The sequence below is a fragment of the Chiloscyllium plagiosum genome, unplaced genomic scaffold, assembly GCF_037043375.1.
Source record: "Chiloscyllium plagiosum isolate Xiang-an unplaced genomic scaffold, Cpla_swu_hap1 HiC_scaffold_31, whole genome shotgun sequence".
Taxonomy (NCBI): domain Eukaryota; kingdom Metazoa; phylum Chordata; class Chondrichthyes; order Orectolobiformes; family Hemiscylliidae; genus Chiloscyllium; species Chiloscyllium plagiosum.
The window spans coordinates 14,845,356-14,869,229 of NW_028270169.1; the positions used below are offsets into that span (position 1 = coordinate 14,845,356).

A 23,874-nucleotide genomic window follows, 5' to 3' on the forward strand; every position below is an offset into this window, starting at 1 on the left:
ACTTCAAAGAAGTCAGGAATATTGAACTTGGCATTTTTCATTTCATTGGTGGATAGGACATTGTTGGTATGTGCCAGGTTTCTGGAGGCAGCTGTCCACTTAAATAACCAGCTGCCACCATTGAAATTGGATGGTAGAGTGCCCGGTGTCTGGGACTGACTTGTTAAGTAGTGTCTAAGTGTGGCACTGGAAAAAGCACAGCAGGTCAGGCAGCATCCGAAGAGCAGGAGAGTCAATGTTTCAGGCGTAAGCCCTTCATCAGAAATGTGTGGAGGGGGTGCTGAGAGATAGATAGGAGTGGGGCTGGGGGAAGGTATGTGGGATGGCGACAGATGGATACAAATAGTATTACTATTTCAAAATAGGGGCAGCACAGTGACTCAGTGGTTAGTGCTGCTGCCTCACAGTGCCAGAGATTCGGGTTCGATTCCCACCTCCGGCAACTGTCTGTGTGGAGTTTGCACATTCTTCCTGTGTCAGTGTGGGTTTCTTTCGGGTGCTCTGGTTTCCTCCCACAATCCAAAGATGTGCAGGTCAGGTGAATTGGCCATGCTAAATTGCCCATAGTGTTAGGTGCACTAGTCAGGGGTACATATAGGGTAGGGGAATGGGTCTGGGTGGGTTACTCTTTGGAGAGTCAGTGTGGACTTGTTGGGCCAAAATGGGCTTTTATGAATAGAGTATATTTTGTCATATAGAAATATAGGTAATAGAATGATTGATTTAAAAAAAAACCCACTGCGTATATGCACATTTCAGTGTTCAATGAATTGGTATGATAGGTGAGAAGGAAAGGGTGGGAGTACTTTGTCTTAATTTTTTATGTATATGATTTCAGTTATTAATGTAGGTGCCAGAGTATGGCGACTTAAACATTTTCACTTTTGTAAAAATACAAATGTCAGTAAGTTACTATTCTATTATATAAAGGGTCATGGGATTTGGGGCGAGGACATTAGGTTGCGTGAGTTGAAATAATTTGGAGTATGGGGGTGAAGACTTGGAGGAAAGGGGATTTCTTTTTAAAACATTCCCCCCTTGTGGAGAGGTAAAATAACCCTTTCAAACAAGTCAGGAGTCTGATGGTATGCTCTCTGCGCTAACAATATTTGAAGTGTAATGGCCCTCAGCTTGCTTGATTGTCACCACATTCACAAACATTCATTCACTCCCTCCACAACCACATAGTAGGAGTATTGTGTACCATGTATAGGATGCACTGCGGAAATTCACCAGAATTCCTTAGTTTATTCCAAACTTATAATCACTGCCATCTTAGAAGGAGAAGAGCAGTCAATACATTGGAACACAGCATCTACATGTTCCCCTCCAAGCTTCTCACCATCTGACTTGAAATTATATTACCATTTTGGTGTCACAGAGTCAAGATATCTTCTAGAAAGCGATGTTTCCCTACACCATTTGGGCTGCAATGGCTTATGAAGGCAGTCCATTATAACCTTCTCAAGGCAGCTAGAGATGGGCACTAACTGCTGGCCCAGATACAGAAGTCCAGAATAATTGTTTTTTTAAGAGCAGCATGTTTAGCTAGCAGTTTTGCGATGGATCAATTGCTGCAATAACAAATTTGTCACAAGGTCCTGGTCCAGGTTGCTATTGGCTTGCTGCCACTGGCAAGTTCTGCTCTGTTATTGTTGGACTTGGCTGTGATTCCCAAAACTCTAGTGCTGACATTTCCTACTTGAGTTAATTGCATACTGATGGACTAGATGACAAGTTTCTGGAAGGCTTCAACAGCTGGGTGTTTGCTCCACTTTGGAAAATTGGCACAACAAGGGGAAGGATGGGAGATTCCACACATTTTGTGTAAAATATTTTGCAGAGTTGACTACTTCACAAATAGTAAAAATGTTTTGACAAACTAGCATTAGTTGAGTTATTCGATGCATCTTTTGAGCCCAACTCAGTTAATTAAGAATTGAACAACTAAAGTTGTGGTGCCCAAGTTGAGTACTGTATTGAGATTGAATTACCCAACATATTCCATCTTCGGAGATTTTTCCTTCAATGAGAAATCTGTCTGGTTTTTATCAGCTTGAGTAGATCTGAATTGTCTTCCATTTGATTTCATTGCTGATTTATGCAATTTCTGAATGTAATGTTCAGCAGCATTTGTGACGACTTGGACACTGAAGCTGCTCATGTTCATATGCAGCAAGCTCTGTATAATGTTCAGGATTGGGCTGATAAGTGACCAGAAACATGTGTGTCACGCAAATGCCAGGGAATAACCATCTCCAATAGGATATCTTCCTTTGATGTTCAATGGCAACACTATCACCAAAGTTTCAGTATTGATATCTTGGATACTGTTGACCAGGAATCGAACTGGTCCAACAACATAAGTAGGAGAAAGTGAGGACTGCAGATGCTGGAGATTAGAGTCAAGAGTGTGGCGCTGGAAAAGCGCAGCAGGTCAGGCAGCATCCAAGGAGTAGGAGAATCGATGTTTCGGGCATAAGCCCTTCATCAGCAATATAAGTACGGTGGTTACAAAGTGGTCAAAGGTTATGGACCCTTTGCATAGTAACTCACCTCATGACTTTCCAAGCCACTAATTACATGGCACAAGTCAGGACTGTGATGGAAACCGCTCTACTTGCCTGGATGGGTTCACTTCCAACAACACTTGGAGCTCAACATCATCCATGGGAAACAGCCTGCTTGATTAGCACCATATCTGCCCCCCTTCCATGTTAATTTCTTTCACCACTGAAGCACAGTGTCAGCTGTGTAGCATCTATAAGATGTATTTCAGACTTCTCTGAAAGCACCTTCTGAATATGTGTCTACCTGGAAGGGCAGAGCAGAAGATCTATGGGGACACTTTTATCGTTTGCAAGTTCCACACTATCCTGACTTGGAACTATATCACCATTCCTTCGATATTGTTGGGTCAAAATCCTGGAATTCCTTCCCTGAAAGCACTGTGGGTGTACCTACACACTCTGGACTGCAATGAATCAGAAATGTAGCCCACCACCACTTTTGCCAGGGCAGTTAAAGTTTGGAAATAGACAGTGAATTAGCAGGGTTGCCCACATCCCACGAATGATATTTTTTAAAAGCATTAGCAGCATTATCAGTAATAGTACTCAATTCAACTTATCTCCTTTTGTTATTTAAGATCGTACTTCTAAATATTGTTCCTTCTGTCTTGCATATCTGTAATTTTCGCTTTAGTAATTGACCTGTTGAGGTCCTACAAAGGGGTACAGAATATTGGAATGTTCAAAATATTGCAACTGGTTCATTATGTCTGTGCCAATTAATTTGCACCCATGTAATGATCTATACGCTGGCTTCCTTCCTATTTCCTTTCAACTGCCTTGCGTTTTGGCTGCTTTAATCCGACTGTTTTTGTTTCCATTGTTTGCTTCCGAATACTTTCCTAAAGCATGACAAATCTGTCAAACATCATTTACATTGTGGTGAAATTATTATTATAGTATTTTTAAATCTAAATGAAATGCAAGTGATGACTCTGTCATTTAAGTCTTTTATTAATTGTTAATCTGTTGTCATGTTACTTCATTGTTCATCATTGAGCCGTTATACTGTATGAAAATGTTTATCACCAGAAATTCAGTGAGTTTTTGAAGAATTTTAAAGGCAAATGTTGCTATGTTAATGAACTTTGATCTTTTATTTTGTATTTTTTTTGAAATAGGTGGTGAGCTACAAGATGACACTGTTCTTTGGACTTCATCCGAGACAAGACGAGAAAGCAGTACTGCATCTCCTTCAGAACTATTTTGTCCTATTGGTTCAAGACAGCCACACAGTCCTTCCCCTGTTCCCAGACTAATACCCTCTCCACCACGTTCAATATCTGTTTCTGTTATTCCAACTTCGGAATCTATATGCTTGCCAAATCGCTCCGACAACTTAGTAGACCCTTTTTCACCATCCCCTCGACCGGGTCGGCGAACATCAGGGCCCCAAACTATTACAATTACGCCACCAGCCACTCCTCCCTCTAAGAAGAAGCATCGTTTTAAGCCACCCCGAACTCCACCACCACCTTCTAGGAAACTTATTCAGCTTTTTCCTGGTTTCTCTGGACTCACCAGGAGTAAATCTCATGAATCACAACTGGGCAATAGAATAGATGAGGTACCAACAATTAAGTAAGTATGACTTATTCATATATCAATGTGATGAATGCACATCTGCAAACAGTTGTTATACCTTTTTAAGTAAAGCTGTTTTCAAATAATTATTTGGTGGTGCAGAATTTGACTCTTGCTGAAAGAAGATATTGAAACTTTTTGTTTGGCACTCATCTGAGCAATTCACAAGAATACCAATTCAATGGGAAAACCCCCACTGTTCATACTGGTTGAGAGTAGAGTGCTGATTGGTTTGCAAGTAGATTCTAACTGGTAGAGAGATTGTCATGGAGAATGCACCTATTAATGCTGATTGTCAGTTAACTTGCCAGGCTTTGCTTAAATTTTAAATTAGATATGCTGACTGATTCAGGGCATTATCTTGAAATGAATTAGTGAATGACTATCACCTATTTAGGGTGTAGGTTTGCTCGCTGAGCTGTATGTTTGATATCCAGACGTTTCATTACCTGGCTAGGTAACATCATCAGTGGCGACCTCCAAGTGAAGCGAAGTTGTTGTCTCCTGCTTTCTATTTATATGTTTGTCCTGGATGGGGTTCCTGGGGTTTGTGGTGATGTCATTTCCTGTTCATTTTCTAGGGGTTGATAGATGGTATCTAGATCTATGTGTTTGTTTATGGCGTTGTGGTTGGAGTGCCAGGCCTCTAGGAATTCTCTGGCATTCTCTTTGCTTAGCCTGTCCCAGGATAGATGTGTTGTCCCAGTTGAAATGGTGTTTTTTTTCCTCCGTGTATAGGGCTACGAGGGAGAGAGGGTCATGTCTTTTTGTGGCTAGCTGGTGTTCGTGTATCCTGGTGGCTAACTTTCTTCCCGTTTGTCCTATGTAGTGTTTGTGGCAAGAAAGGACTGCCACAAACACTACGTAGGACAAACGGGAAGAAAGTTAGCCACCAGGATACACGAACACCAGCTAGCCACAAAAAGACATGACCCTCTCTCCCTCGTAGCCCTATACACGGAGGAAAAAAAAACCATTTCGACTGGAACAACACATCTATCCTGGGACAGGCTAAGCAAAAACATGCCAGAGAATCCCTAGAAGCCTGGCACTCCAACCACAACGCCATAAACAAACACACAGATCTAGATACCATCTATCAACCCCTAGAAAATGAACAGGAAATGACATCGCCTCAAACCCCAGGAACCCCATCCAGGACAAACATATAAATAGAAAGCAGGAGACAACAGCTTTGCTTCACTTGGAGGTCGCCACTGATGATGTTACCTAGCCAGGTAATGAAACGTCTGGATATCAAACCTACACCCTAAACCTCAACCTGAGCTACAAACCTTGCACTTTTTTTAAGATTAGATTAGATTACTTAGTGTGGAAACAGGCCCTTCGGCCCAACAAGTCCACACCGCCCCGCCGAAGCGCAACCCACCCATACATTTACCCCTTACCTAACACGGCAATTTAGCATGGCCAATTCACCTGACCTGCACATCTTTGGACTGTGGGAGGAAACCGGAGCACCCAGAGGAAACCACTATCACTATCACCTATTTTGTAGACCTGTATATGCATTGTGCCTGTTCCATGTTATTCCTGCGTGCAACGAACAGGGTCCTGTCTATTAACATTTGTAGCTTTCATTGCACACAAGTGTGCCACACACTGTGAGTCTAATTGATAATCCCAAATTTGTCAGTCAGGTTTGCATTGCTGTGCCTGTACTGGAAGTTTCAACAAACTGAATTTTTTTTTTCAGTGATTCTAAAGCTGTTTAATTCAGATGACTTTGCTGCACCTTGTGAGATTGAAACATTATTCTGCTAGTTAATGTGGACTCATTTTATTTTGGGGATGAATGGGCAGGGTGTTAATTCAGGACTTAAAATTTAATCACGGGTCAGAATATTTAAACAGTTTGTTACACTGTTGGCCGAGTGTGTTAGTGTGCAAATTTGTGCATGTTGAATCCGATCAAGCAAAATAGCAAGCACTTTGAGGATTGGTGAGTTTGACAGTGCCCATCTATTTTTTTCTACACTATTCGCTCTCTTTTTCCCATCCTCACTTTCTAATCTCTCCTCCATCTCCCCCTCCCCACACTCTAATTTCAAGTGATTAACTTTTTTCAAGGATGGAGTGGGCAGGATTAAGGTCGTCTTTGTTGATGTTAAAGTTATTTGACAGCCATGATTTCATTTTGACTTGATGCTTCTTTCTTTTCCCCTTGACTGTAAGAGTTTAAATTGCCATTTTGAAGGCTAGACTGTCATTGCTCAAATGTACCCCCTACTGTTCATTTGCAGAGTAGCATGGGGAAGCGAAGAGAATTTGCTCAGTTGAGTGCCAACTGGTGGTATGAAATACTCAGCATTAGTGGGAGGAAACATGGCAAGTTTGTACTCTCAAAATCCCAGCCAACTTGATCCGTTTATGAAGAATGATTTTGAAGAGAATTCTTTTTCAGGAATTTGCACAGTATATGTTGTGCTGCACCACAAAGTAGAGCTGAAAATTCATTTACCCTACTCCCTATAGGATTGTTATGCAATCCAGCTAAAACTCTTGTATAAGAACTTGTAAAGCATTGGAAGTATGTTATTCTTCTCTGACAATGCCAATTTATTTCAGGTCTTTTTGGGGACTGGTTTGGTAGGCACAACAGCGATTCATGCCATTGAATCTGGCTCTTTCTGACAAACCATATTTCTAATAGTGACACCCAAAATCCAGATTTAAGACGGTCCCGTTATTAGAATGTTTCTGCAGATAATATAGCTTTTTTTCCTGAACTTTGCGAACTAAACAATGTACCTTATTTCATTTTGTTTGTTGTTTTTGTATGTGATATTTGTTAGTTGTAGCCAAGGATGTGATTGAATGGTTATCTTTATCACCTTGCAAGGATTCCTGGTGGAGACACTAACTGGATTTTATGTGTAAAAAGAAAAACATGATTTTCTTATTAATAACATTCTTGAGGTTTTTGACATGAAGCTACTGTGCACAGTGTCTGTTGTAAACCATTACAGAATCACGCAGTTTTCCCATAAAATGTTAATACGTAAATATTCATTGGGTGTTCATAGAGTTTCCAAAACATGCCCAAAGTTGAAAGCTTAGTTTCACTACAAAACAAAGATTTGAGCATTTATAAATATTCATAACACTGTATGAAATAGCTCAGAAAACAGTTTTGTATTTAGATATATATTTGATAAATATTCTGCTTCAAGCATTTATCAGGTATTAAACAAATAAATGATGATGGGTCAGTAATTAGATTAGATTCCCTACAGTGTGGAAACAGGCCCTTCAGCCCAACAGGTCCACACCAACCCTCCGAAGAGCAACCCACCCAGACCCATTTCCCCTCTGACTAGTGCACCTAACACTACGGGCAATTTAGCACAACTAATTCACCTAACCTGCACATCTTTGGACTGTGGGAGGAAACCGGAGCACCCGGAAGAAACCCACACAGACATTGGGAGAATGTGCAAACTCCATGCAGACAGGCGCCCAAGGCTGGAATTGAAGCGGGGTCCCTGGTGCAGTGCTAATCACTGAGCCACCGTTCCGCCCCATGTTGTAATAGTTTTGGTGAAAGTTGTTCAGGTTAATTTATTATCTTTTAACCAAAGCCAAGCGTCTCTTATTGCTTCTAGATTTTGGGCAATAATGCCGATTTACTTTCAGTTTATTTGTCAGCCAAATCTGTGGTCCTTAAGTTGAACTATCCAATCTTGTGTAGATGACACGAAGATTGGTGGAGTAGCAGATAGTGAAGGGGACTGTAAGAGAATGCAGCAGAATATAGATAGACTGGAGAGTTGGGAGGAGAAATAGCAATGGAGTTCAATCCAGACAAATGCGAGGTGATGCATTTTGGAAGGTCCTATTCTAGAGCAAACTGTATGGTAAATGGAAAAGCCTTGGGGAAAATTGATGTACAGAGAGATTTGGGTGTTCAGCTCCATTGTACCCTGAAGGTGGCAATGCAGGTCGATTTAGAGTGGTCAAGAAGGCATACGGCATGCTTTCCTTCATCGGATGGGGTATTGAGTACCAGAGTTGGCAGGTCATGTTACAGTTGTATAGGACTTTGGTTCAGCCACATTTGGAATACTGCATACAGTTCTGGTTGTCACATTACCAGAAGGATATGGATGCTTTGGAGAGGGTGCAGAGGAGATTCACCAGGATGTTGCCTGGTATAGAGGGCGCTAGCTATGAAGAGAGGTTGAGTAGATTAGGATTATTTTCATTAGAAAGACTGGGTGGGGTGGGGACCTGATTGAGGTCTACAAAATCATGAGAGGTATAGACAGGCTGGATAGCAAGAAGCTTTTTCCCATAGTGGGGGACTCAATTACTAGGAGTCATGTGTTCCAGGTGAGAGGGGTAAAGTTTAAGGGAAATATGTGTCAAAAGTTCTTCACGCAGAGGGTGTTGGGCACCTGGAACGTGTTGCCAGTAGAGGTGGGCACGATAATGTCATTTAAGATGCATCTGGACAGATACATGAATGGGTAGGGAGCAGAGGGACACAGATCCTTAGAGAATAGGCAACAGGTTTAGATAGAGGATCTGGATTGGTGCAGGTTTGGAGGGCTGAAGGGCCTGTTCCTGTGCTGTAATTTTCTTTGTACTTTGTTTGTATGGTTTCCATTCACAGAATGGGAATGTTGAAAATTGGACTTAGTGGGACTAGTAAGTGGCAAGGGCTGAATTTTCAGATATGAAAAATGGCTAACAGCCAAGTTAAAATGGAACTAAATACTGACATTCCAATAAACAATGCATACCTTTTTAAAGAAGGAGCTGTTTCAAAAACAGACTAGGTGTATTAGTACAACAACAAAAAGGTGTAACAACCAAAATCGGGGGCTCCTTGGCTGATGGAGAGAGAGAATATGAAAAAAGGGCGTACGGTTTATGTCATGAATTCTTGAAGTGAGAATCTGTTCAAATGCAGTAAGAGGGAAAGTGATGAGGGGATCTGAGTATTGAATGGTGGTTAAACGGTAACCCAAGCATCTCATCTTGTAAGCAGTAAGTGGGCAGTAGGAGGTACAATGGGGCCTATTAGGGGCAGATAAGGTGTTGTATACTTAGATACAGGGCAAGGGTAGAGTACTTGATGAGTATGTTATGTCATGATTTGCTAAGGAATAGGACTCTGACAAAGTATCAGTAGAAGCAATAGTGGAAGTGAAAATTGAGGGGCAGGATGTGCTGGAAAGATTAGCGATTCTGAAGTGTGGATGTTATCTGGTCTGGATAGCTTGCAGCTCAGGTAGCTAAGGAAAGTGAGTTGGAGTTGAAAAGAGGTTTACTGTAATCAAAAGAGATGCCAGAGGAATTAGAGGGTGGTAAATGTTACACTGTTCAAGAAAAGAGTATTAAAAACGTACCTAGTACATGCTAGTCAATTTAACAATCATTAGAATCAATAGTTAGGATACAATGGAGAGCCAATTGGAGAGAATGGAGTTGATTAAATACATTTTTAAATTGTAGATTGTTTTACTTCAAAGAAATTGAATAAGTAGCAGAAGTTTAATTTAAGGAAATCCAATAGATGACAAAATATCACTCAAGGGCTGCTGAACAAACTTAAAATTCATGCTGGGCTAGAAACAGAAATCCTAGACCCTTGCATTCCTCATGGTCCATTCCCCCCAGCCTTGAGTCTACTCGGCTGTGCTCAGGTCCAAGGTACTGGGCCGAGATGTACACCCCTCACCTGGGCCCTGGGCTTATGTCATTGGAGGGTCAGTCCCAGGTTGGATAAATTGACTTGAGGACAGAAAACAGTGCTGTGATAATTGGTTGTTCTTCAGACAGGTGGAAGAGGGGCTATTTTTAGATTCTCGCTAACACCCTTGTTTAGGTGATGCAGTGATGACAACTATCCAAATACAGGAGGTCGGGGATATTTGGATTCTCTCAGAAGAATTGGAAGAATTCATGCCTAATCATCATTAATCAACTATCTATTAAATGTAAAGCCAAGGTTTCCAAGGAAAGCATTACATTTCTTAGATGCCGTAGTATTTAATTTGGCAGAAAGCAACATGTGTGAGTTAGCATCAAAATATCTTTTTCCCTAAGTAACTGACCTATCCTTCTAACACAATCATGACCGAAAACAAACCTTCCAGCTAATATTTTTCTATCACAACTTGTGAAGCTGAATTATTTTCATCAGGAAGTTAGTACCCTTTTACTGAATCTCTGATTTCAATCTCAGATTTAAATTTAAGAATTGAGACACACTGTTCATTAAAATAGATTCCACTAAATTCTCCTCCCTCCCATACAGTAGCCCCTAAACATATATGTTACGTGCACTATAACTTATTCATTTGCAATACATAATTTTTTCTCTTGCCCTCTCTCACTGTCTTACTCTGCTGTTTGTTATGATCATGGCTGCTCATTCAACTCAATGACCTGTTGCTGCTTTTCCTTTGATCGTTTTAGCCCCAAATGCTATATCCGACTCATTCTTGAAATCAAACAATGCTTGGGCCTAGACTATTTTCTGTGAATTCCACAGGCTCACCACTCCTGATAAAGAAATTTCTCACTTTTTCAGTCCCAAATAGTCTACCCTGTATAACTAATCTGAGACCCCTGGTTCTCGACTCACCTGTCAGTGGGGCCATCCATTGTGCATCTACTATGTCTAGTCCTGTTAGAATTTCATATTTTCTGAGACCCCCCCAGTGCTCCATGCTCCCCCCCAATGTTACGGCTGTACAGGACATTGGTTAGGCCACTTTTGGAAAATTGCTTGCAGTTCTGGTCTCCTTCCTATCAGAAGGATGTTGTGAAACTTGAAAGGTTTTGTAAAAGATTTACAAGGGTATTGCCAGAGTATTTGAGCTATAGGGAGAGGTTGAATAGGCTAGGGCTGTTTTCCCTGGAGCGTCGAGGCTGAGGGGTGACCTCAGAGGTTTATAAAATCATGAGCATGGATAGGATAAACAGACAAGGCCTTTTCTCTGGGGTTGTGGAGACCAGATTTAGAGGGTATAGCTTGAGTGTGAGAGGGGAAAGATATATAAAAGGGACCTAAGGGGCAACTTTTTCACATGGAGGGTGGTGCGTGCATGGAATAAACTGCCAGAGGAAGTGATGGAGGCTGGTATAATTGCAACATTTAAAAGGCATCTGAGGGGTATATGAATAGGAAGGGTTCAGAGGGATACAGGCCAAGTGCTGGCAAATGGGACTAGATTAGGTTAGGCTATCTGGTCAGCATGGATGATTAGACCAAAGGGTCGGTTTCCATGCTGTATACCTGAGTCGAATAGGCCACCAGAACAGACAGGCAAGTTCCAGATAGAATTTAACATAGAGAAGTGAGGTGATACTTTTTGACAGGGAAAGATAGAATCAATATAGTTTAATGGCGCTGTTCTAAAGAATATGCAGATATAGAGGTTTCTGGGGGCTTGTATGCACTGATCTTTTGAAGGTGGCCAATCAGAGGGAGAGAATTATCAAAGCATTTAAGAGCTTTATCTTCAGAGATGTCAAGGTATTGATTACAAAAACCTGGAAATTAAGTTCTTTTTTCATCATAACTACAGTGTTAGGTCCAGTACAGGTCACCACACTCAATATTTGAAGACCGTCATTACTCTGCAGTGGAGATTTACCAGAATGGCTCCAGAGATGGGGCAATTTAGCTTGAAGGTTAGGATGGAGAAGCAGCAGTGGTTGTTCTCCTTTTGAGGTTCATGGGAGGTCTGATTAAAGTGAACAAGATTACGAGTAGTTTAAATGAGCTAGGCCAGGCTTGTCCAACCTTTCCACGTGGATGGCCACATTTCAACTTTTCTTTCCCTTGGGAATGGTGAACAAATTTAATTTAAAAATAAAGTTTGGAAGATTGGTGCATTTGAGAAACAAATTCCAAGACAATGATTCGATTTACAGCTCATTCTGATATAATGTGCGTTTCATTAATGCAAGTTTGCTATACCGCGATCGGCGAATTGGGTACACTTTCTAACCTGCAAACCTTTAAAATGCGCATTAGATATAATGTGATCTCATTAGTTTAAACGGTGCTGCTATTACATGATTTTCTTATAACACAGTATTGCACGAGAACCAGAACTACCGCATTATACCAGAACTAACGCTAATAAAGTTGACTATTTAAAAAGTGCCAAGCATCAGAGTTAACTAATGATTAGTTTTGCTGTATTTCAGTTGGGAATCAGAGCTAGAAAGGACAGAGTTAGGACCACAGACCTGATCACCCCGGGAAGGGGCTCAGACCAGGCCGAGCTATGGGGTTGCATTTGTGATTTTGGTTCACCAAAAGAAAGATCTTTTTATTCACTCTACATGTCATCTTTTGGCTCCATTCTGCATATTTTTAGCCCCATAATTGAGTTGATTCATTTCAGTCCTGTTCTTTGGTATTAAATCTGTCATAACCCTTGTGATTCAATTATAATGGTATTTTTATTTAAATTTGTTGTATATATTTTATCACTTCTTTGCAATTTTAGATTATACAGCATATTGATTTAATTATATTATCATTATTATTATTATTATTATTATTATTAGTCAATGTAACTATTGTTCAACTTTTCTTTCTAGGTTCGGTAAGAAAAACAAGTTTTTTCTCAATCTGAACATCAATGGCAGTGGCAGCAGCTGTGATGATATTGCTACCCGGTCCCCTTTAATGCCATGTAGGCCTTTCTTTCCTCAATCTATTGGGAGTTCTCACTGTGTTCCCACAACGCCTTGTCCGTCTGATGACCACAGTTCTCCTAAAAGTTGGTATTTTAACATTAACATGACTCTCTGATGCATGCAGTGTTTCGGTGTTTTTGCACTTCTCACTAGATTATTTGGCATAATCCTGCATGGCATGCTTGGTTTTCAAGTTTGCATGATTTTTCTCAGTGAATGGGCTGAGTAGACAACTAATCAATGTGCAAATGTTTCACTCTAATCACTTTAAATATGTGTTGAATCTTGTCTCTATTTCAAAGATGATCTTTCCTGTCTGTTCTTGACATTTTCTGGAAACATAATTAATTTTAATTTAATTCTTGCAAATCTCTTATGCCATGCATCATTCCATAGCTGAAATGGCAAGTATGGCATGATCACTATTTCTCTTGAACAAATTAAGAGTTGCGTGACTAGCCCACAATTGCAATTAACTGAATGTGCAGTTAGCTGTGCATCCTCAATGTAAACTCTCTTCGGCTGGATGAAAGACCTGAACTCCAAAGGTGAGGTGAGAGTGGCTGCCCTTGACATCAAGGCTGAGTTTGACTAAATCTGGCATGGGAAACTAGAGTCGATTGGAAAGCTCTCTGCAGTTGGAGTCATACCTGACATTTGGAAGATGGTTGTGATTGTTGGTGGTCAGTCATCTTAGCTCCAGGGCATCTCCAAGAGTTCCTCAAGGTAGTGACCGAGGCCAACCATCTTCAGCTGCTTTTGTCAATGGCCTACCCTCCATCATAAGATCAGAAGTGGGAATGTTCACCAAAGATAGTTTGCACATAATCAGCACCATTCATGATGACTCGGATATTGAAGCAGTATGTTCAAATGCAGTAAAACATGGACAAAATCCAGGCTGGGTGGCAAGTAACATTCACACCACACAAGTGCCAAGTACTGACTGTCTGCAATAAGCAAACAGTGAAATTTACAGCTGACCTTGGAGAAACCTGTGTGTGGGAGCTCACGGCAGGGGAGCAGCTAAGCGGCCATTTAAAGCATAACTCACTGCTTTTCTTTTGTAAAGCGATGATAGCAAATAGTGGGTTTTTAAAATTTATGTTATTGAGATCTGTCTCTTGATTAACTTTTTAAAAACATAAAAATACAGGTACTAAGCTAGCCTGGAGCAGTATTTTTTTAAAGCAGGAAGACTGTGCTATTTCCTGGGTCTGTAGATTGATAACATGCAAAAATGGCAAGTTGGACTGAAGGGTCTGTTTCTATGCTGTACATCTCTATGGCCTGTGTTCTTCCTGTTGGATGTGGGAGATTAGGGAGAGTTTCCATGTTACTGGTGATTATGTCTGCAAGAAGTGTATTTGGTTGTAAATCCTATTGGACTGCATGATCCAGATGGAACGACAGTTAGAGGCAATGAGGAATTTACAGAGTTGGGGGGGGGGTTTGGGTTAAAGGGAGGGAGGGAGTTAAACTGAAGATGCAGACAGGTAGACTGTTGACCTCCAGGAAAGCTAAGGGAGGGAGGCAGGTAGTGCAGGAGTCTCCTGTGGCTATCCCAATCTCAAACTGTTGTTGAAATTGTACAAAGTTAAAAATCACACAGCACCAGGTTATAGCCCAACAGGTTTAATTGGAAGCACACTAGCTTTCTGAGTGACACTCCTTCATCAGGTGATTGTCGTTGAAATTGTAGGCAGTGATGTAGCACTGACAGTCAGGTTTCTGGTACCTAGGCTGACTCTAATGTAATGAGGGGTCTGCCAAGTTCCAAACAATCGATTGTGATAGGGGACTCTCTTGTCAGAGGTACATAAAGATGATTCTGTGGCTGACAGCGAGACATCAGAATGGTGCGTTGCCTCCCCAGTGCCAGGTTCAACGATATCTCAGAGGGTGCAGACTATTGTCTAAGAGGAGAGGGACCAGTGTGAGGTTGTGTACACATTGGAACTAACAACACCAGGAAGAGTAAAGGACGAAAACCTGAGGAGAGTATAGGAAGATAGGCAGGAATTTAAAAAGTAGATCCTCGAAGGTAGTATTATCTGGATTACTCCTGGTGCTACGAGCTAGTGAGGGTAAGAATAGGAGGATAGAGTAGATGAATGCGTGACTGAGGAGCTGGTGCATGGGAGAAGGATTCACATTTTTTGATCATTGGAATCTCTTCTGGGATAGAAGTGACCTAATATAAGGATGATGAAGGATTGTACCTGAATTGGAAGGAGACTAATATACTGGCGGGGAGATTTTCTAGAGCTACTCGGGAGGATGTAAATTAGTGAAGTGGGGGGGGGATGCAGGGTGGTGGCGACAAGGGTGTGGTGGTGGGGGAGGTGACAGGACCCTGGGCGATTAGTGAGGAAAGAGATCAGTCTAATCCTAGAATCTGGCACCTTTATTGCTTTCTTTTCAGACTTCTCTTCCACAAACAAACACCACTTTTTTAAAAATTACCTTCAATTAAATTGATAACCCGTATTTCCTATACTGCTTTTATTTGCAAAACTGTGCTGCCATCCCATTATGTGGAATTTTAATTGTACTTCTTTTTTATATCACTGACTGTCGTGAAGGAAGTGCATATTCTGTAACCTACTTTAACCACTGTTTAGGTCACACATTATACACCCAATTACTTGGAAAATGTAGGGGATGATGTCGCACTGACAGCCAGGTTTCTGGCACTGAAAATGACACTAATGTAATGAGGGGTATGCCAGGTTATTCTACAATAACTAACTTTATTGTCATGAATAATAGTGCATCATTGGTCTCCGAACATGAAGTGATAGTTGCTTTATAACTGTGCTCAAGATATCACTTGATGCAAAATGTTTGCTAATAGGAGCTGCAGCTGCTACTCAAGTATAGCACCACCCACATGAATTTCTTATTGAATATCTTTGCATGCAATAGTGTCCTGCTTGTAAGCACTATGTGACATTGCAATATTTAAAGAAATACTTCATTCTTGAGAACAAAGAGTTGGCAATTGATGAACCCACTTGGTATCATAGTGGTTTTAACAGGTCTTACTAACTAGCCCATGCAGCTGGAACTGGCTGTGCCCCTACAGGGGCGCAATTATAATTTGGCTTGTCATATTTCTTTTTCTGTGGAATAATTGATCTGCAAAGTACAGCACAATAATGTGAATAATCACTGATCTTTATTATTCTGGCCTTCAATGTTAATTATTGCCAAACTTGTCCTGTGACGTTTATTTGAAATATTGCTTTGATTTATTGATTTCTCTTCCTGTCCCCATCTTTTATGCTCTACATCCTTCTCCCCCTAACCCTCTGCCCTCCTCTCCTGTTCCATATCCGCTGGTATCTTGCCAGTGGGGTCATTCTTTGTGTGAGGCTTGGCACTAAACATGAGCAGGCATTTTAGTGTCAGAACTGAGCCTGGTTTCATTCCATCCAAACTTTGTGTACACTTTGCAGCAGTCACTAGATAATGATACATTTCAAATGTCACCAAGATCCATCAAATTAGCACAATCTGTAACACTTTAAGCTGTATTGTTTAGCATCTGAGGGGAGTATAATAATCTTTTAATTCTACTTAATAGTAACATAAATTATTTTTTGTGTCCTCTGTCATTTTTTAAATCAGTTAGATCAACAGGTCCCAGATATATTCTTAGTCTTCATTGACTCAGTCTATCTCAGCAATTCTGACAGCAAGTGGCCTGGAATTTGTGGTTAATACCATATAGCACCTATCAGAAACCAAAAAAATAACTGTCCACCATGATTTAGCAGAATCTAAAATACTGATTTTTCTCGGTGCTGTTGTGACTTTGACTTTGGTGCCATCTAGAAATAGCGTTTGCAGCAGACAGGCCGATAAGCCAATCAGATTGAAGAATTCTGATGACCAAAACAGGAGTGATATTTATCACACTTTAGAATATCGTACAGGAAGCAAAATAAAGATTAAGGCGTATACATGAGATTAAGGTAGAAGTAGAAATATGAAAGTTCTGATCAAAGTTGAAATGTGATAGAAGAAATTACTTTAAAATTGAATTTTCAATTCTCTAGATTTTAAAAACTACGTTTTTCGGATCAGAGGCTATTTAGCATGCTTGATATGCCGTTTAAAAATTCAGTTGCATCTCATTTAGCCAATGCAAACTGAGAATAGTGTGCAAGTTGAAGTTCACGAACGTTTACAAATTCTGTATTGATTGCATTTGTGAAAACTGCAACATCATACCCTTTCTGGAGTAGCAGGGTAGATTAGATTAGGTTTCCTACAGTACGGAAACAGGCCCTTCGGCCCAACAAGTCCACACCGACCCTCCGAAGAGCAACCCACCCAGACGTATTCCTCTGCATTTACCCCTGACTAATGTACCTGACACTATGGGCAATTTAGCATCGCACCTAACCTGCCCATCTTTGGATTGTGAGGAAACCGGAGCACCTGGTGGAAACCCACGCCAATATGGGGAAAATGTGCAAACTCCACACAAGCAGTTGCTCGAGTGGGAATTGAACCCAGGTCCCTGGCGCTGTGAGGCAGCAGTGCTAACCACAGAGCCACCATGCCACCCAAAACCAGTGGAAATTTCTCATTCTCCTTGATCAATGCTATATGTGGGAATGTTACTATCCATTTGCTTAGCACTGATGATAAACTTCAATAGTTCTGTGATCATTATAACTATACATTCTAGGTCCTTTTTATCCACAGCTTTCAGCCTTTAAAGGGCTAAACTCCAAGGCTTAATATAATGAGCCTTGTATTTGCTGATTTCTTATAAAGTTAAAAATCACACAACTCTAGATCATAGTCCAACCGGTTTATTTGGAAGCACTAGTTTTCGGAGCACTGCTCCTTCTTCAAGTGGTTCATCAACCACCTAACGAAGCAGCAGCACTCCGAAAGCCAATGCTTCCCCAAATAAACCTGTTCGACTATAACCTGGTGTTGTGTGATTTTTAACTTTGTACACCCCTGTCCAACACTGACATCTCCAAATCATTCTTATAAAGTGTAGCTTTTTTTTTGCAATGTACTCAAACTCTTTTGACTAGATTTTGAAGTTTGCTAGATTGTATTAACAATGTGCAAGTACTTCTTCACTTTCATCTACTGTTCCAGTAATTATCATAAATGTTTTTTCGCCCATCTTTACTTGTGCAGTTCACTCTGCTCCCCTCCACCAACCTAAAAACTCTTTCAGTTCTCCCAAAACATAGCATTATGTTTTTAACCTAAGCTGGAATATGAGAACCTTAAAGGAACATTCTTTATAAAGAATGAAACTAATGTAAAATCATTATTTTTTTTTCCCCCAACCAGTTTCCCTATCCAAATAAAGTAATGAAGGAACTCTCAAACATGGAAAATTGGTCATTTGGGGAACTACAGATACAGCATGTCTGTTTATTGCTGAATGATCCTACAAGGTCATTCACTCTGTTTTTGACTAAAACTGCTTGACGTAATAGGTTGTTTTACGTATACAGTTTAAGTCAAATGATTAGCTTATCTACCATTCTCTTTAATTGGAGAATAAGAAGTTTTGTGGAGCCAAGTTTGTTTTGGTGTGCATTGATTTATCCAAAACTTTATTCCATAACCCTGTGTTTTATTATTACAAGAGCCTCTATTTAAATTGTGTAAGTCCTTGATGCCTAAAAGGCACTAAGCTTAGACTTTGTGCTTGCATCCAAGGCAACTTGAGCCTCACACACAATATAAATCCCTTCTTCTCATTTATGGGAATCCAAGGTGATGTAGAATGTGCCTTAAAGCAAGCATTGACTTGTTAAGTCCAAGTAATTTTCACCTTAGTAACTGTTAAAAATGGTTTAATTTTTTTGTTGACTGTTTAAATGTAGCCTCTTCTCCCTTTGCAGACACTTTACATGTACCACGTGGATCCCCTCAGATGGTGCAGAGAGATTTTGGGCTTTCCATTACACATAGGTAAGTAACAAGAACCCAGAAGAAAATTTCTTCTTTCTTGGGTCTATAAATATTCATGGTGATGCAGTTGAATCTGTTGGCCTTTATTCACATTTTAAAATCGGATTATTATTGTTTTGTCTCCTTTTCTTGCACTGCAGCCAAAGGAGATGAGGCTAGAATAATAAATCAAGGATGAAGTAGGATTACCTTTCTTTAAACACAAATTTAGAGAGCATGATTGAAATATAACTTTAGTTCTGTAGTGTTCCCTTTCTTACTGTTGTTGTTGAGTTCTACCTGGTTATATACCTGATGGTTGCTCATAAAAGAGTGATTTTAAAATCAGGAACTGGACTTGTGGGGAACTACAGGCAGGTACAGCGTCATGTCACTGTATGATGCAATTGTTGCACCCATTCTGAGAATGATTTTTCAGTTTAGGAAAGCCACTAGTCAGCCCAGCAAATGCACGTGTTTTAATGGAACTGATTATTTTGTTTACGTTGTGCTTAAAGGAGTTATTAATGCATTACCCATGATGGTGAAAATAACCAAACTTTGGGTAAATTTGTCCCTGGAAGACTACATTTTAAAAATGGCAATCCTGTTTTTAAAAGAGATGTGTAAATGTGTTTTTAACCTTACAATCCACAATTGTTTGCTGCTACTGGCCTCTTAGAAAGTAGCGTTCCTAAAAATGTCTGGTTGGATCTTGATTGTACTTCTTATTGGATGTCCAAAGATATGCAGGCTAAGTGGATTGGCCATGCTAAAAATTGCCCTGTGGTGTCTAGAGATATGCAGGTAAGGTGGGTTAGCCATGGTAAAAACACCATGTGGGGTTACAGGGATGATGCAGGAGTGGGGCTGTATGGGATGCACTTCAGAGGGTTGGTGAAGACTCGATGGGCTGAATGGCCTCTTTCTTCGCTGTATGGATTCTATGATCCTATGAATGTGTAACTGTAGTTTGTCATTTTTATAAGTGACCCATTGTCATTCTTTCAGAGGTATGACAATGTTACAAATTTCTATTTATGAAAGCAGGCTAATTGTTACATAATTTATTTAAAAGATTCATTTTTATTTTTTTTGGTAATGTTAGAGTTGACTTGCTTTCAGGAACCAGTGTTCAAATATTTTCATTGTCCAATCTGTGTGATTACGAATTGTATAAATTCTTCATGGAATGTGAGTTTTCTCAATTCTCAAAGCCATTTCAAATGGGTTTTTTAGAGTGTTATTGGCCAGTTTTCATTGCTACATGGAGCAAAAGGAATGTCTTGAACTGCACTTAATCAGCTTAAAAATGTACTTGTATGTTTTGCTTTTAGTGTTTGATGGGAAATGACTTTGCTGTTGACTCCTGTGTTGTTTTGGAGTCTGTTATCAATCTTTTTAGATATAACTTTTTCTGTTGCATGTAGGCTTAAAAATAAATGTGTTGCATACTTTTAGGTTTTCAACAAAATCCTGGCTATCACAGACATGTCAAGTTTGTCAAAAAAATATGATGTTTGGCGTAAAGTGCAAGCATTGTCGGTAAGTTCTGCCAGAATGGTTAATTTGACTCGGAGTCATTTGAACAACTATAATTGTATTATACCACATAATTAGTGTAGTTTGAATGAATGTACTGTCTAAAACGCTAACAAAGCCACAAGTTGCATTCCTGAACTGTGTTTTAGCTGGTGGGGCTGATCATCTAAGATGGGGAATGTTGGTTAAGATGGCTTCTGTTGAATTTCATCCAGTGCTGCCATATTTGAAGGATTGTGTACATGCATGGGAGACATTAGATGAGGACAGGATCAAGTTATGTGAGCAAAGCACTTTATTGTTAAATATCCTGTTGCTACCCATTGGTGAAACATGTAATAAAGCACATATATGGATTTAAATCAATCCTGCACTGTAGAATTGGACAATTTATTTGGTTTTGTCAAAGCATTATAAGGAAATTTCATGGATAGAAGCCCAGAAATTTCAACTCGGGTCACTGGTTCCAAACTGTTCAGTTGACTTGTTGAAATGGGTTGTATCAACCCTGTTACTGTGATAAATGTATGTTTGTGTTCAGTGTGAGGAACGTTTTGAAAAGCTGGTTAACCAAGACTGATTAATTGGTTCCTAGGAATTGGATCTTCCTTTGACTTAAATCAGGAAATGATAATGTTCCCAAAATCTGACCATTTCTCATCATAAAACCTAAGTAACAGATATCCACAAAACAAGTTTAAAAAGTATAAAGCTGTACATGAATAGGTTGTTGCAGAATAAAGTCTTTAAATAAATGCCATTCTTAATTTTTAAAAAGTGTGTTTTTCTTAAAATTTTCACCCAATTTTTAGGATGTAACAGCTTTTCATAAAATACTAATTGTAATTTCCTTTATCCATTATTTCTGTTGATCTGTCAATGAAGATCACGAATTGATTATCGCCAATCTTATTTTTGTAACAAATCGTAATAAATTTGAATGCATGTTGGTACTTTATTTTGCTTTCCTTTTAGATTAAAGTGCCACAACAAATGCACGAAAGAAGCTCCTCCATGCCGGATATCATTTCCTCAAAGTAAGATTTCCGTTTGTAACGTAGAGTGTGCAGTACTTTTTTCATGAAGTATATTTTTAGTCGCATGGTTAGCTAATTTCTAAGCGTTAAGAGGGGAGGTTAAAAGTGGGTATAATGTAATGTTTTGAATGACAGTGGTGGACTTCAGATTATCTGTTTCTCTGTCACTAATGCGTGCACCTCTCCCACCAGCATTAATCTTTCTCCCTCTACCAGCTCCATTTTAATTTAGACTATCACAGATTGCCACTTGTTCTCAGTCACCACCCAGCTGCCCTTAGCATGGTCCATTGGCATTTGTCTCCAGAAACTAGATGTTAGAATCCTCATCCCTTTAATTCCCCTCTCAGCCTTATCTCCCCTATTAAACTTAATGTCCTCCAGCTGTATGTGGTAGTGTGTGCACACTTTATTTCTGATGTGAGTTTACAGTTTATTTCCTACATCTGCCAATTGGTATAATTCTGTTTGCTACCTTCTTTCCTAAAAGCCCACCAGTAGTCTTTCACACCGATGCTGTTTCACATGGCTGTAAAGTGATTCAGCTGATTTTGTGTGTGTGTAGGGGAGGTGGCTCTGTGTGGTATTAGATTGCTGATAGAAACTGTACGATGAAATTTTGTGAAGCTAGAATATTATCACCTCCTTAGAAAGATGCTCGTAATCCTGAGCAGCAGGGAAATTGCATTCTGACTTACGCAAGCTAAGTTTCACATTGCATTTGTTTGGAATGGAATGAAAAAATAAATGAAGGTTCAGCTTATGCCTAGATAATATGTTGTTTAATTTTACATCACACTTGTTCAGTAAAGGTGCAGTCTGCTGTTATGAGAGATTTTGTGCCAGGAGCAGAAGGAGCTCCTGTTTTTGTTCAGCCCTAAAATGTTATAGTCTGAAATTTAGTTCAACTTAATTTAAGGGTTCTGCATTGTTGCAGAAGTGAGTACTATGATATGTTGTTTTGAGAAACCAGTAATACAAATTTCTCTTATCTAGTATCATCAAAAATTCGAAGAACCGAGTCTGTACCATCTGATATAAATAATTCTGTGGATAGATCTGCAGAACCTCAATTTGGCACTCTTCCAAAGGCACTAAAAAAGGTAACTTAATGCTGTTTTCCCGTTTCTTGTTCCAGTGCGTCTACCTTGTAGATTTATGCATGGATGACATTATTAGCTTTTCAAAAAATATATAATATTGAATGGGGACTGCTTGCATTGGTAATAAGTAAAATATTTTAGGGTTTGGTTAGACTTTTCTCCAAACCAAACATACTTCAAACCAAACCATGCAGAAGGTAGTCATTTAGCATATTGTGCAGCCCTTTGAAAGAGCTGTCCAATTAATTTCACTCTTCACTCAAGGAAGTCTGTGGTGTAGAGGAAATGTCACTGACTAGTAACCCACAGGGCCAGTCAAATGCATTGGAGGATTGGGTTCATATCCCCACTACGGCAATGTGTGAAATTTAAAGTGTGTCAACAAATCTGGAGTTGAAAGCTTGTCTCACTAATGGTGACCATGGTCATAATCATTGATGTGCAGATTAGATGGATTGGCCATGCCAAATTGCACTGTCGTGTCCACGGTTGTTCAGGCTAGGTGGGTTCGTCATGGTAAATGCAGGGATGGGTGGAGTGTGATGTTCTTTGGCAGGTCGGTGCATACTCGATGGGCTGAATGACCTGTATCTGCACTGTAGGGATTCTGTGAGAAGTCTATAATGCTGTGTTTTGTAATGGTTCCACAAGTGATTTATATTTTTGTTATTTATGACTCTTCAAGCACACTGTTTGTTTCTATTTTTTAAAAATGAATCATTTTGCAATAACCTGTTCCTCACCAACTTTAAAAAAAATTACAATTACGTAGCACCTTACATGACAACCAACATTTTAGTGTTTTGCAACCAATTGGATACCTTTTAAAATTATGGCATTGTTATAATGTTGGAAATATAACACCCAAAAACTTTCCTTACTCAGCATTGTGCTTATGACCAAACAATCTGGTTTTGTGGTGTTTCTTTAAAGATTGGCCAGGACACAAGGGATGGCTCCCCTGGACCCTCTGAAATAATGATGTGGGACTTTTTTTTTGCATGGGTCCTCAATTGAAAGAATCATCTGAATAGTGTAGAACCAAGAGTACAGTACCTACTGTAGCGCTCTCGCTGTCTTGCTCATGCTCACTTTGGACTGCGCTGGAAGTGTTTTGTGCTTCTGAACATTTAATCTACAATTGTCTACCTCCTACAAAAGTGCTACCATCTGACATTTGGCTCACATTAATGTGAGCACAAGAAAAGACAACCACTGTGTAACAACTCGTTGGTCTCAAAACTTTTACCTTCAGTTGCTGCTTTGTCCACCTCTCTTTGAATGTGTTGAACTTGCTGCTCATTTTTTGGCCATCCATATGTTCATTGCACTCTGTACATAAATCTGAGCTGTTTTCATGTTCCCTTCTCTGAGATTGAATTCCTACCTTAAATTGAATGATTGTTTTTG

At 39.8% G+C, this 23,874-nt stretch overlaps 1 protein-coding gene across 14 annotated transcripts in view; it reads left to right on the forward strand.

Moving 5' to 3' along the window:
* Positions 1-23,874, forward strand: part of ksr1a (kinase suppressor of ras 1a) — a 223,682-nt gene that overhangs the window by 166,611 nt on the left and 33,197 nt on the right. For all 14 annotated transcript variants that reach the window (XR_006315782.2, XM_087977272.1, XM_087977273.1 and 11 more), the window contains 6 exons: positions 3,692-4,151; positions 12,744-12,925; positions 18,734-18,803; positions 20,244-20,327; positions 21,300-21,361; positions 22,358-22,464. Coding sequence is in view for 13 of the 14 variants with exons in the window: in XM_087977272.1 (XP_087833398.1) it covers positions 3,692-4,151; positions 12,744-12,925; positions 18,734-18,803; positions 20,244-20,327; positions 21,300-21,361; positions 22,358-22,464 (965 nt within the window). In the remaining variant the exon portion in view is untranslated. The remainder of the gene's footprint in view (positions 1-3,691; positions 4,152-12,743; positions 12,926-18,733; positions 18,804-20,243; positions 20,328-21,299; positions 21,362-22,357; positions 22,465-23,874) is intronic.